Below are 13,785 nucleotides of genomic sequence, written 5' to 3'. Positions count from 1 at the left end.
CATTATGGGACTAAGATGAAGAACTCACACGACTTGCGATTGGCCCTGGACCGTCTTCGCTCCCGAGGCGGCATCCTCTGATTCGCTCCCTGAGTTGCTGCCCTCACGATGCGCTCCATGATCTCATCCGCCGTGGCATCTTTACCAACGGCGGAATCATCTTTTGTCTGCGACCATACGCTCGTGCAGCCTTCGGAGGACGGGACCGACACAATTCAGAATCGAACGGCTCTGAAGTGGTGTGACAGAAGACAACCAACCTTGTCTGGCACGGGTTCGAGTGCGGAGTCCTGGGACGACTGACCCCCCACCCAGCAGCACTGCCTTCATGCTCTCGTGCTCAGCCGTCTCCTCTGTATATCCCAGACCCCCAGGTTCTACGTCTGAGATCACATCAAACTTCCCACTCTGGACGGGTGGAACAGTAGGAAAAAAAGTGGGTTAAAGTGGGTCCAGAGCCCTGGTGATGATGAAGGGATTCTAATGTAGATCAACAACAGAAGAGTTGAACACATCTACCTCGATGATCATTTTCCCACGGGTCTTGTTCCGTTCTCTGTGATTTGCTCTTTTCTGTTTCTGCTGAAGCACACGTTCTCGTGCAGTGCGGTACTCCAGCGCGAACTCGCTCACCATCTTACAGAAGCGATGAATGCTGACCTCACGTACAGCGTACGATGGGTGGCCCAGGAAGAGCAGGAACGCGTGAAACCTGAAGAGGGAATGGGGTAACTAAGGGAGAGGTGAACGGTTGGCAATAAAACCTGCCACCACTGGGCCTGTGGAAATGAAGATTCACCTATTGATCACTCTACGATGGACCGTCTTCAGGATGATGATCCTCTCGGTGCAGTCCCTCAGGAAGTCTGACATCCTCTGCCTCATCACTATCTTCATTTCGTGCTTGGAGATTACTTTCAGGTGGTCCCATGATGCTTTGCAGCGGCGCTCCATTAGGCAGAGGTTTTCATGAAGCTGGTCAAAGTCGATCTGGGAAACAAAAAAAAAAACTGAGAATGAGGCTGTAAAGACAAACCTTCAGACCACAGCAACTACAGAGAGCAGCGCTCACGCTGCAGAAGCACTGACTGCAGCATGCGAGGTGATTCAACCAAACTACCGAGTCAAACAACTTAATTACCAAGAGCAGTAAAAACTACTAAAATATCCAGAGCATCAAACAACTGGATTACCAAGAGCAGTAAAAACTACTAAAATATCCAGAGCATCAAACAACTGGATTACCAAGAGCAGGAAAAAATACCAAAATATTCAAAGCATCAATCTACCGAGTCAAAAAACAACTGAATTACAAAGAGCAGTAAAAACTACCAAAATGTCCTGAGCATCAATCTACCGAGTCAAACAACTTAATTACCAAGAGCAGTAAAAACTACCAAAATATCCAGAGCATCAATCTACCAAGTCAAACAACTTCATTACCAAGAGCAGTAAAAACTACCAAAATATCCAGAGCATCAAACAACTGGATTACCAAGAGCTGGAAAAATTACCAAAATATTCAAAGCATCAATCTACCGAGTCAAATAACTGAATTACAAAGAGCAGTAAAAACTACCGAAATGTCCAGAGCATCAATCTACCGAGTAAAACAACTGAATTACAAAGAGCAGTAAAAACTACCAAAATGTCCAGAGCATCAATCTACCGAGTCAAACAACTTCATTTCCAAGAGCAGTAAAAACTACCAAAATATCCAGAGCATCAAATTCAAATTCTATTTGTCACATACACAGTCATACACGGTATGATGTGCAGTGAAATGCTTTTTGCAACTGCTACAGACCATCAATCTACCGAGTCAAACAACTGAATTACAAAGAGCAGTAAAAAAAACTAAAATATCCAGAGCATCAATCTACCGAGTCAAACAACTGAATGACAAAGAGCAGTAAAAACTACCGAAATGTCCAGAGCATCAATCTACCGAGTCAAACAACTGAATGACAAAGAGCAGTAAAAACTACCAAAATGTCCAGAGCATCAATCTACCGAGTCAAACAACTTAATTACCAGGAGCAGTAAAAACTACCAAAATGTCCAGAGCATCAATCTACCGAGTCAAACAACTGAATTACAAAGAGCAGTAAAAACGACCAAAATGTCCAGAGCATCAATCTACCGAGTCAAACAACTGAATTACAAAGAGCAGTAAAAACTACCGAAATGTCCAGAGCATCAATCTACCGAGTCAAACAACTTAATTACCAAGAGCAGTAAAAACTACCAAAATGTCCAGAGCATCAATCTACCGAGTCAAACAACTTAATTACCAAGAGCAGTAAAAACTACTAAAATATCCAGAGTATCAATCTACCGAGTCAAACAACTGAATTACAAAGAGCAGTAAAAACTACCAAAATGTCCAGAGCATCAATCTACCAAGTCAAACAACTTCATTTCCAAGAGCAGTAAAAACTACTAAAATATCCAGAGCATCAATCTACCGAGTCAAACAACTGAATTACAAAGAGCAGTAAAAACTACCAAAATGTCCAGAGCATCAATCTACCGAGTCAAACAACTGAATTACAAAGAGCAGTAAAAACTACCGAAATGTCCAGAGCATCAATCTACCGAGTCAAACAACTGAATTACAAAGAGCAGTAAAAACTACCAAAATGTCCAGAGCATCAATCTACCGAGTCAAACAACTTAATTACCAAGAGCAGTAAAAAAAACTAAAATATCTAGAGCAACAATCTACCGAGTCAAACAACTGAATGACAAAGAGCAGTAAAAACTACCGAAATGTCCAGAGCATCAATCTACCGAGTCAAACAACTGAATTACAAAGAGCAGTAAAAACTACCGAAATGTCCAGAGCATCAATCTACCGAGTCAAACAACTGAATTACAAAGAGCAGTAAAAACTACCGAAATGTCCAGAGCATCAATCTACCGAGTCAAACAACTTAATTACCACGAGCAGTAAAAACTACCAAAATGTCCAGAGCATCAATCTACCGAGTCAAACAACTTAATTACCAGGAGCAGTAAAAACTACCAAAATGTCCAGAGCATCAATCTACCGAGTCAAACAACTGAATTACAAAGAGCAGTAAAAACTACCAAAATGTCCAGAGCATCAATCTACCGAGTCAAACAACTGAATTACAAAGAGCAGTAAAAACTACCGAAATGTCCAGAGCATCAATCTACCGAGTCAAACAACTTAATTACCAGGAGCAGTAAAAGCTACCAAAATGTCCAGAGCATCAATCTACCGAGTCAAACAACTGAATTACAAAGAGCAGTAAAAACTACCAAAATGTCCAGAGCATCAATCTACCGAGTCAAACAACTGAATTACAAAGAGCAGTAAAAACTACCGAAATGTCCAGAGCATCAATCTACCGAGTCAAACAACTTAATTACCAAGAGCAGTAAAAACTACCAAAATGGCCAGAGCATCAATCTACCGAGTCAAACAACTTAATTACCAAGAGCAGTAAAAACTACTAAAATATCCAGAGCATCAATCTACCGAGTCAAACAACTTAATTACCAAGAGCAGTAAAAACTACCAAAATATCCAGAGTATCAATCTACCGAGTCAAACAACTGAATTACAAAGAGCAGTAAAAACGACCAAAATGTCCAGAGCATCAATCTACCAAGTCAAACAACTTCATTTCCAAGAGCAGTAAAAACTACTAAAATATCCAGAGCATCAATCTACCGAGTCAAACAACTGAATTACAAAGAGCAGTAAAAACTACCAAAATGTCCAGAGCATCAATCTACCGAGTCAAACAACTGAATTACAAAGAGCAGTAAAAACTACCGAAATGTCCAGAGCATCAATCTACCGAGTCAAACAACTGAATTACAAAGAGCAGTAAAAACAACCAAAATGTCCAGAGCATCAATCTACCGAGTCAAACAACTTAATTACCAAGAGCAGTAAAAAAAACTAAAATATCTAGAGCATCAATCTACCGAGTCAAACAACTGAATGACAAAGAGCAGTAAAAACTACCGAAATGTCCAGAGCATCAATCTACCGAGTCAAACAACTGAATTACAAAGAGCAGTAAAAACTACCGAAATGTCCAGAGCATCAATCTACCGAGTCAAACAACTGAATTACAAAGAGCAGTAAAAACTACCGAAATGTCCAGAGCATCAATCTACCGAGTCAAACAACTTAATTACCAGGAGCAGTAAAAACTACCAAAATGTCCAGAGCATCAATCTACCGAGTCAAACAACTGAATTACAAAGAGCAGTAAAAACTACCAAAATGTCCAGAGCATCAATCTACCGAGTCAAACAACTGAATTACAAAGAGCAGTAAAAACTACCGAAATGTCCAGAGCATCAATCTACCGAGTCAAACAACTTAATTACCAAGAGCAGTAAAAACTACCAAAATGGCCAGAGCATCAATCTACCGAGTCAAACAACTTAATTACCAAGAGCAGTAAAAACTACTAAAATATCCAGAGTATCAATCTACCGAGTCAAACAACTGAATTACAAAGAGCAGTAAAAACTACCAAAATGTCCAGAGCATCAACCTACCAAGTCAAACAACTTCATTTCCAAGAGCAGTAAAAACTACTAAAATATCCAGAGCATCAATCTACCGAGTCAAACAACTGAATTACAAAGAGCAGTAAAAACTACCAAAATGTCTAGAGCATCAATCTACCAAGTCAAACAACTGAATTACAAAGAGCAGTAAAAACTACCGAAATGTCCAGAGCATCAATCTACCGAGTCAAACAATTGAATTACAAAGAGCAGTAAAAACTACCAAAATGTCCAGAGCATCAATCTACCGAGTCAAACAACTTAATTACCAAGAGCAGTAAAAAAAACTAAAATATCCAGAGCATCAATCTACCGAGTCAAACAACTGAATGACAAAGAGCAGTAAAAACTACCGAAATGTCCAGAGCATCAATCTACCGAGTCAAACAACTTAATTACCAAGAGCAGTAAAAAAAACTAAAATATCCAGAGCATCAATCTACCGAGTCAAACAACTGAATTACAAAGAGCAGTAAAAACTACCGAAATGTCCAGAGCATCAATCTACCGAGTCAAACAACTGAATTACAAAGAGCAGTAAAAACTACCGAAATGTCCAGAGCATCAATCTACCGAGTCAAACAACTTAATTACCACGAGCAGTAAAAACTACCAAAATGTCCAGAGCATCAATCTACCGAGTCAAACAACTTAATTACCAGGAGCAGTAAAAACTACCAAAATGTCCAGAGCATCAATCTACCGAGTCAAACAACTGAATTACAAAGAGCAGTAAAAACTACCAAAATGTCCAGAGCATCAATCTACCGAGTCAAACAACTGAATTACAAAGAGCAGTAAAAACTACCGAAATGTCCAGAGCATCAATCTACCGAGTCAAACAATTGAATTACAAAGAGCAGTAAAAACTACCGAAATGTCCAGAGCATCAATCTACCGAGTCAAACAACTGAATTACAAAGAGCAGTAAAAACTACCAAAATATCCAGAGCATCAAATTCAAATTCTATTTGTCACATACACAGTCATACACGGTATGATGTGCAGTGAAATGCTTTTTGCAACTGCTACAGACCACTTTTGCAACTGCTACAGACCATCAATCTACCGAGTCAAATAACTGAATTACAAAGAGCAGTAAAAACTACCAAAATGTCCAGAGCATCAATCTACTGAGTCAAACAACTTAATTACCAAGAGCAGTAAAAAAAAACTAAAATATCCAGAGCATCAATCTACCGAGTCAAACAACTGAATGACAAAGAGCAGTAAAAACTACCGAAATGTCCAGAGCATCAATCTACCGAGTCAAACAACTGAATTACCAAGAGCAGTAAAAAAAACTAAAATATCCAGAGCATCAGTCTACCGAGTCAAACAACTGAATTACAAAGAGCAGTAAAAACTACCGAAATGTCCAGAGCATCAATCTACCGAGTCATACAACTGAATTACAAAGAGCAGTAAAAACTACCGAAATGTCCAGAGCATCAATCTACCGAGTCAAACAACTTAATTACCACGAGCAGTAAAAACTACCAAAATGTCCAGAGCATCAATCTACCGAGTCAAACAACTTAATTACCAGGAGCAGTAAAAACTACCAGAATGTCCAGAGCATCAATCTACCGAGTCAAACAACTGAATTACAAAGAGCAGTAAAAACTACCAAAATGTCCAGAGCATCAATCTACCGAGTCAAACAACTGAATTACAAAGAGCAGTAAAAACTACCGAAATGTCCAGAGCATCAATCTACCGAGTCAAACAACTTAATTACCAAGAGCAGTAAAAACTACTAAAATATCCAGAGTATCAACCTACCGAGTCAAACAACTGAATTACAAAGAGCAGTAAAAACTACCAAAATGTCCAGAGCATCAATCTACCGAGTCAAACAACTTAATTACCAAGAGCAGTAGAAACTACTAAAATATCCAGAGCATCAATCTACCGAGTCAAACAACTGAATTACAAAGAGCAGTAAAAACTACCAAAATATCCAGAGCATCAAATTCAAATTCTATTTGTCACATACACGGTCATACACGGTATGATGTGAAATGAAATGCTTTTTGCAACTGCTACAGACCACTTTTGCAACTGCTACAGACCATCAATCTACCGAGTCAAACAACTTCATTTCCAAGAGCAGTAAAAACTACTAAAATATCCAGAGCATCAATCTACCGAGTCAAACAACTTCATTTCCAAGAGCAGTAAAAACTACTAAAATATCCAGAGCATCAATCTACTGAGTCAAACAACTGAATTGCCAACAGCAGTAAAAACTACCAAAATGTCCAGAGCATCAATCTACTGAGTCAAACAACTGAATTACCAAAAGTAGTTAAAACTACTTAAATACCAAGAGCATCAAATTGCTCAATCATCATATGTTTGAATAATCAAGAGCAGTTAAAACTACCAAACTACTAAGAGTGTCAATCTACTGAGTCATCAAACAATTGAATTACAAAGACTAGTAAAACGTACCAAGAGCATCATTCCTGAAGATGACTCCTGAATCATCAAATGATTGAAGCCAAGAGCAGTTCAAACTACCAAAATACCCAGAGCATCAATCTGCTTAGTCAACAAATGACTGAATTTCAAAGAGCTATCAAAATACAAATAGCATCAAACTACTGAGTCATCAAATCACTAAATTATCAAACTATAGAAACACCAGAATCATTTTAACTTTTGAACCAGCAAGAGCAAAGTACTGTTTCTCTAATAGCAGTCAAACCACTGAATCAGTTTATGTTTGAACTGTTCTGACGCACCTTTGTTGTATGTTGGTTTGTACACCCGCAACAATTTTCATGTGCATTTGTTTTGCTGGTTGGAAAAATTGGTTGGAAAAAAAAGATGGAGAGTAGAATGGACCACCATGTAAAGCATCTCCTTCACATATTAATATACAATTGGATTCTGTGGTGTGACTGATGAAACGGATTTTCTTTGTCATTGGGAGACACAACAAAATGGTTGTGGGATGGTACCTGGATCACGGGGGACCTCAGTGGCACCCTGACTGGATTTGAACCAGCAACCTTTTGGTAAAGTCATGTTTGTTCATGATTGATCGATGATCGGTTTTACAACCCTGCTACCTAACATAAATCTGTTGAAGTTTAAATGGTCAGCACCTTCGCTGAGCGGGTGATTGCTCCAATCTCAGAATACAGATCCGAACCATCTGGAAACTTCTCTACAATGATGGTGCAGGCGTGGTGCAGGAGGGACTGCTTATGCACGGTGTCCTTCACCTCCGGAACCTTCTCCAGATAGCTCAGCTCAAAGCCTTTAGCCTGCACGCACACAAGGATAAAGAAACGGGGCAACTGTTTTTACTCCAGCTGGAGCTCAGAGGTAGAAGTGTGTGTACACAGAGCAACTCACATTGGAGCCATTGAGGAAGTTGCCGATGGCCAGCAGCGTGGACAGGATGTAGCGCAGAGTCACATTCTTCTCCAACTGTTCCATCCCCTCCTTCAGGTCCTGCAGTGGCTCCACAATGTCCTGAGACAGAACCCACAGATGCCATTTTTAACACCATCCAACATTCTGATGCACTGTTGTACGGTGGGGGAGGGATGGAGTCAGGTGTGTGAGACCGTGTTTGTGTGTGTGAACCTTCTCCATGGTGTCATAGTCCAGTCTGAAGGCCCACAGCTGCAGGCGGGCAGAGATCTCACTGATGGAGGACAAAGTGAGAAGGAATTGCTCCGCGTTGCCCAGAGGAACGTCGGGGTTCTGCAGCTGTGCCTCCTGGATCTTCTCCTTTTCCTCCTCTGTTGGAATCATGCTAAGGATTTTCTACAGGATAATGGGAGAGGTGGAGCATGTCAGGGAGTTATGGAAATTTGTGTATAATGGTGATTTGGAATCTTTACAGCAGGGTTCTTCAACTCACTGCCCTCAAGGTCCAGGTAATGCTGATTTTCCAGCCTTCCTCTACACGTAAGTCAGGTGTACAGCCTCTATGGCCAATCAGAACCAGCAAATAGTGGGAGAACTGAAAACAAGGTCTGGAGTTGAAGAACCCAACATTATTAGTTTTTTTTTTTTATTGTAGTTTTCACCACAACTACAATCAGATGTCACCTCACTATAATGGAAGGGAAATTGCCCCGCCCACCTCGATGCCCTCTTTGTTGAGGGTGAACTCGTCAAAGTTAAGGATGGCTGTTTTGATGGTGCGAGGAGGAGGAAGGACAGTCAGGCCGATGTTTATGGCATTGCTTCTTTTAGAGTCCAATACAATGACCTCTTGACGTTTTCCATCTACAGCTGTTTTCTGACAACAAACACACCCACAAACAAATCAGCCCGACAGTAAAAGCTGCACTTTATCTCTGCAAGATCAGTAGCAGAAAAGCTCCACTAACCTTACAGATATTCAGATCTTTGGACCTTGTCTGGAAGAGGTTCTCCAGCTTTTCTGTGTCCACTTTGACTGCCTCCAGTTTCGTCCACAGGGACTCAGAGCATCGCCGGCCACCATGGAGCTGCCAGTCTCCAGGCCGAACTTCATTCCAGAAGAGCCGGATAGTCTTCCTCTTCTTCTGTAGGTGTGGGCTTTGTGCCCAATTGGATGGTGTTGGGGTGTGGGGCAGCTTTGTCCCTGGGACAGGAGGGGGAATGGGGCAGGCCAGGAAGGGTGGTGGTGGGGGCAGGGCTGATGTGCTGAGTGGTGGCGGAGGAGGTGGTGGGGGAGGAGTGAGGTCAGGTGATCCCATTTCATTGACCACTTCCAGAATGTCCACATCGTCCTCCTCTACCAGGTCAGAAAAGTCCATGTCCCTGATGTGGAGTTGGTGGGGGCGAGCCATCATCTGCTCCCAGATCTGATCAGATTCCTTTTTAAGAATAGTGGGTGGGGCCAGTGTAGGTAATGGCGTGGTCCTACCGGGCAGTGGTGACTCACTATTGGTCTGCAGCACCATCTTCTTCCACAAAAGACCTTCAAGTCTGCCCTCCTTTCTGACCACCTGATTCTCACACACCTTATTCCGAGTGTCCAGCACTGAGGACTGATTGGCTGGACTGGCGATGGACGCACGCACACACACCATCTCTCCTCGCTCTGGCTCCAGCTCCTTCCGCTTCACTGTTCCCATCTCAGGTTCTTTCTCCTTGTCCCCTGAGTGCTGCTGGTTCTCCCACTGACCGCTGCCTGGGGTCGAGAACAAGGAACATAACAGCTGATTCAAGACAAACGCTCCAAAACGAGCACACAGTGAAGGTCTGATGCACACCTGAGCTCTGGCAGTGGACTTTAATGTCCTGTTCTCCCCTCTCCAGCGTGCTGCTGTTGGACGAGATGCTGGAGGCGGAGCAGTTGTCTTTCTCCTTCACTTCCTCATTCTTCCTCTCCTTCTCACTCAGAGCTTCACCCTCTGACTCCTCTTCCACTTCCTTTCTGTCAGCATCCTCAGTTGATGGCTCAGGTGCACCATCTTCATCCTTCTCCTGCTGTGAGCAAGAGCTGCAAACTGTTGATGGAACCTCACGGCCAAGATCAGACCACAGTCTTTTCTCTGCAAATAGAAGAGGGAAAATCAAACTCCAAAACGCACTCACACAAATTTACAAGTTCAACAACAATGGATGGATCAACAAGAGCAAGAAGAAGAAGAGTGAAAGGGCCTTGACCATGAAGGCAAAGAAGGCCAGCACCTCCAGACAAGATCTGGGTAGCACAGAAAGCACACTGTGGGGAAACGTCCTGCCCTGGTTTAAATTCTGCTCAATCCACATTCAGCATCTTCACCTTCCCCTGCAGCACTATGCACTCAACAGAAGCCTTGTTAGAGCAATGACGTTTGTTGACATTTGTTTGTAATCTGTTTACTTTTGGATAAATTCATATGTGTGTGTGTGTGTGTGTGTGTGTGTGTGTGTGTCACTACTTGAGGTGTATAAGTGAAAGAAAAGCAGGGGTGGGACAGGACATGAAAGGGATTTATTATAAACAATAAGGAAACAAAAAATAAGGAAACTGGCATGATGGCTGACAAAAGGAAACATAGAAGGGACAAAAATTGACAAGAATGACAAGAGTAAAGCAAACAGAAGCATAATAATGTCCACATTAACGTGGCAGCTGGGTGCTACCTAAAGGTTCTAATTGTTTTCTGCTGGGATGGACCAGGACTCCATAATCAGGTGCAGGAGCGTCTGCTGATCGCCCAGTGGCCCCTGAACCGCAGGAAGGAGCCATCTCCTGTGCAGACATGTGCAGGCATGTCTCTGCTGGACGCTCCAGCACTCCTCCCTGCGTGGTGCAGGGGACAGGTACCCATTCATGCAGCGCTGTACCTTCCGGGCACGTGCAGCAGGGTGTCGTTCCGGGACCTCTTCTGGAAGCATGGTCAGGAGAGTGGAAGTCAGGACCCCTGGGCAGCTGGGTGGGAGGCAGGTGGCACGTTTGTCTGGGCTGGACTCATGACTGCAGGTGGTGGTGGGCGTGTGCAGAGGGTTGGGGGGCAGAGGGTTGGCAAGTCTGCGACCGGAGCTGGAGAGGTGAGTTCCTCGCGAGGCAGGACTTCTTCCTCCTCCTTGCTGTCAGCCGCTCTCTCTACTTCACACACCTGGACGTGTGGAGGAATCAGGGATCTTGAGGTGTCAGCGCATGTGCTGTGGAGAGCACATACCCTGCATCATTCCATCCCCACTCAATGGTGGCATCGCTGACGTCATCAGTGCCGGCCTGGGCGCGGTTGAGAATGGTGTAGACTTTGCCATGGCCCCGTCAGACGGATGTCACCTCTCCACCACGGCGCGCCTCTGCCGTCCCCGCTGGCACCTGGGTGCCCGTCCTCAGTCTTCTCCTCTCTATACTTTTTTGGCTTCTGCACTTCTGATGTGGGCTCCACATTCTGTCACGACTTGGGGTCCAAGGAGGAAGAAGTCACAGAAGCGGGACATCAAGGCAAAAAGATTTTATTTTATTTTAACACAAAAGCTTGATGGCCAAAAGGAAACAGAAAGAACATGACAGAATATGACAGGAACACAAAAAAACGCCACAAGATAGCCGTCCTGCGGCTGCTGAACAGGTCCTGACCACTGCCATAAATTCCCGACTGGTGGAGGGCTGCACTGATGGTTGATGTTCTTCAACTTTGTCCCATCTCTCAAATGAAGGTGTAGAACCAGCACCAGAGTTAAATATATGAGTGTCACAGGGTCTGAATTCTTAGGCCCAGTTTCTTAGATCTGCCTCAGATGTCAACAATTCTATGTTTTTCTGTCAAAATGGGGTGCTGTGTGTACAAAAAAACTTTAATGATTTTAGCGAATGCAATATAACAAAGAGTGAAAATGTGGGTCTGAATCCTTACCCACTGTATATGTGTGTGTGTGTGTGTATGTATGTATATATCCACAGGAAATCCTTCCTACCTGGAGCTATCAGATTGTTTAACTCTTCCTTGCTCTGTAGGTGATTTTTCACTCAGATGTGCAATACTACTCACCTGGATGTCTTCAAAAGTTTGTTTTACCCCCCTGCACACGCTGCTGCTGCTACTCCCTCTTACTCTTACTCATTGCATAATCATTATGTCACTTAACACCATCTCGGGCATTTCGCTTGATATAGTAATATCATTAGTGTTACATGAACCATCATGTTGCTGTGATCTACAACATTCGCAAGATTCGGCCTTTTCTTCCACAACAGGCTACGCAGCTCCTCGTCCAGGCAACGGTCATCTCGAAACTGGACTATTGTAACTCTCTCCTGGCTGGAGCCTCTGCAGTCACCATAAAACCCCTCCAGATGGTCCAAAATGTGACAGCCCGCCTCATCTTCAACCAGCCTAAACACCCCCTCGTCCCGCCTCTTCTCACCTCTCTCCACCGGCTCCCGGTAGCTGCTCGCATCGAGTTTAAATCCTTGATGCTGCCTACATGGCTGTAAATGGAAGTTCTCCCTCTTACACCAACACACTACTAGATACACTCCTGCACGCCCTCTTAGATCAGCTAATGAAACCAGACTAAAAATTCCCTCTTCATGGGGTCTCCGGTCCCAGTCAACTCTGTTCTCCTTTGTTGTCCCTGGCTGGTGGGACAACTTGTCCTGCTCCATTCGACTAGCCGAGACTACCACCACCTTTAAGAAGCAGCTGAAAACCCACTTGTTCAAAAAGTATTTCAGACGAGTCCAACACACACACACACACACACACACACACTGCACAAAATAAATAAAAAAAAATTTTTTTTTTCCTTCGTCTAGCACTTAACAATCTCCTCAGGATAAATAAAGTTCTTCTTGTCTTATCTTATCTTATATATATATTATATATATATATATAAAAATGGAGAGAGAGCTCTATTTTAAATTATTTGTGAGGTGTGTAGTTTTATGAATTATGTGATTAAATAATGTGCATCCTGTCATCCTGTGTGTGTGTGTGTGTAAGGGGGTGGGGGGGGGTTACCATCAGCTGTGTGTGGATTGGTAGGCGTGGTCTTCACTTGGGGACAGAGTGGACGTCTGGACCTTGGGCTCAGACACAGAGTGATTTCCGTACGGCCTGCAGAGGGTGTACCAGACCCACAATTTCTGGGAGTCTTCCTCTCCAGTGGTTTAAACCTGCATCCAACACACACACACACACTAAACCAATATTCACACAGCAGAGACCCACTGAGAAAAAATGGAGTGAAAATCTCTGGAATTTTGAAGAGCACACAGACAGAATTCCTTCCCCTTTTAAGCCAGAAGGCTGGAGAGGTGGTGGTAATGGTGGGATGGAATCCACAATGAAGGGCATTGGCGTGGGAGCACAGGCTGAGGAAGACGAATGGTGGGTTCATTTAATGAGAGTTCGATTCGCCGGGGTGAAATGTGTTATTAATTCCTCGTCTCCTCTCAGAGCTGGAGCACTCCAGCCTTGCAGCACCACCTGACCAGCCAACTGCAAAAATAAAAGCTGGAAGCGGCTATGGAGGATGCCGTAAAAAACACTTCCAGATGTCTGTTTGTGATTTATCCCACTCTGAAGTTGGCTTACTTGAACAACGTGCTGTAAAACAAAAATTCCATTTTAAGGGCCACAGTCAGAATAAACGACAGAGATTCAACAGGACATCATGTTCCTGATCTAGAGCCTCTCCATGTCAGAAAGAAATTCTATAGCCTGTCCTATTCTGATGGATATCTCAATCCACAACAGATCACATTAACAGAACTATATGCTCACAGTGCTACCTTCATGTTTATAAAAGTGTGTTATACAG

The 13,785-nt window shown here is 43.2% G+C and overlaps 1 protein-coding gene across 6 annotated transcripts in view; it reads right to left on the bottom strand.

Moving 5' to 3' along the window:
* The window catches only part of fhod3b (formin homology 2 domain containing 3b), a 34,429-nt gene that overhangs the window by 1,486 nt on the left and 19,158 nt on the right, over positions 1–13,785 (bottom strand). For 4 of the 6 annotated variants that reach the window (XR_003749760.1, XM_028979776.1, XM_028979777.1 and 1 more), the window contains 12 exons: positions 13,560–13,571; positions 12,984–13,138; positions 9,789–10,070; positions 8,919–9,706; positions 8,669–8,827; positions 8,164–8,346; positions 7,930–8,049; positions 7,677–7,838; positions 800–990; positions 520–712; positions 261–408; positions 29–190 (listed from right to left, as the gene is read on the bottom strand). Coding sequence is in view for 5 of the 6 variants with exons in the window: in XM_028979776.1 (XP_028835609.1) it covers positions 29–190; positions 261–408; positions 520–712; positions 800–990; positions 7,677–7,838; positions 7,930–8,049; positions 8,164–8,346; positions 8,669–8,827; positions 8,919–9,706; positions 9,789–10,070; positions 12,984–13,138; positions 13,560–13,571 (2,555 nt within the window). In the remaining variant the exon portion in view is untranslated. The remainder of the gene's footprint in view (positions 1–28; positions 191–260; positions 409–519; positions 713–799; positions 991–7,676; positions 7,839–7,929; positions 8,050–8,163; positions 8,347–8,668; positions 8,828–8,918; positions 9,707–9,788; positions 10,071–12,983; positions 13,139–13,559; positions 13,572–13,785) is intronic. The other 2 variants (XM_028979778.1, XM_028979779.1) reach the window with 1 other exon arrangement.

This window comes from Denticeps clupeoides, chromosome 5 (assembly GCF_900700375.1).
Source record: "Denticeps clupeoides chromosome 5, fDenClu1.1, whole genome shotgun sequence".
In the NCBI taxonomy this organism is placed as follows: domain Eukaryota; kingdom Metazoa; phylum Chordata; class Actinopteri; order Clupeiformes; family Denticipitidae; genus Denticeps; species Denticeps clupeoides.
This window is presented reverse-complemented; position numbering and strand designations above follow the sequence as displayed.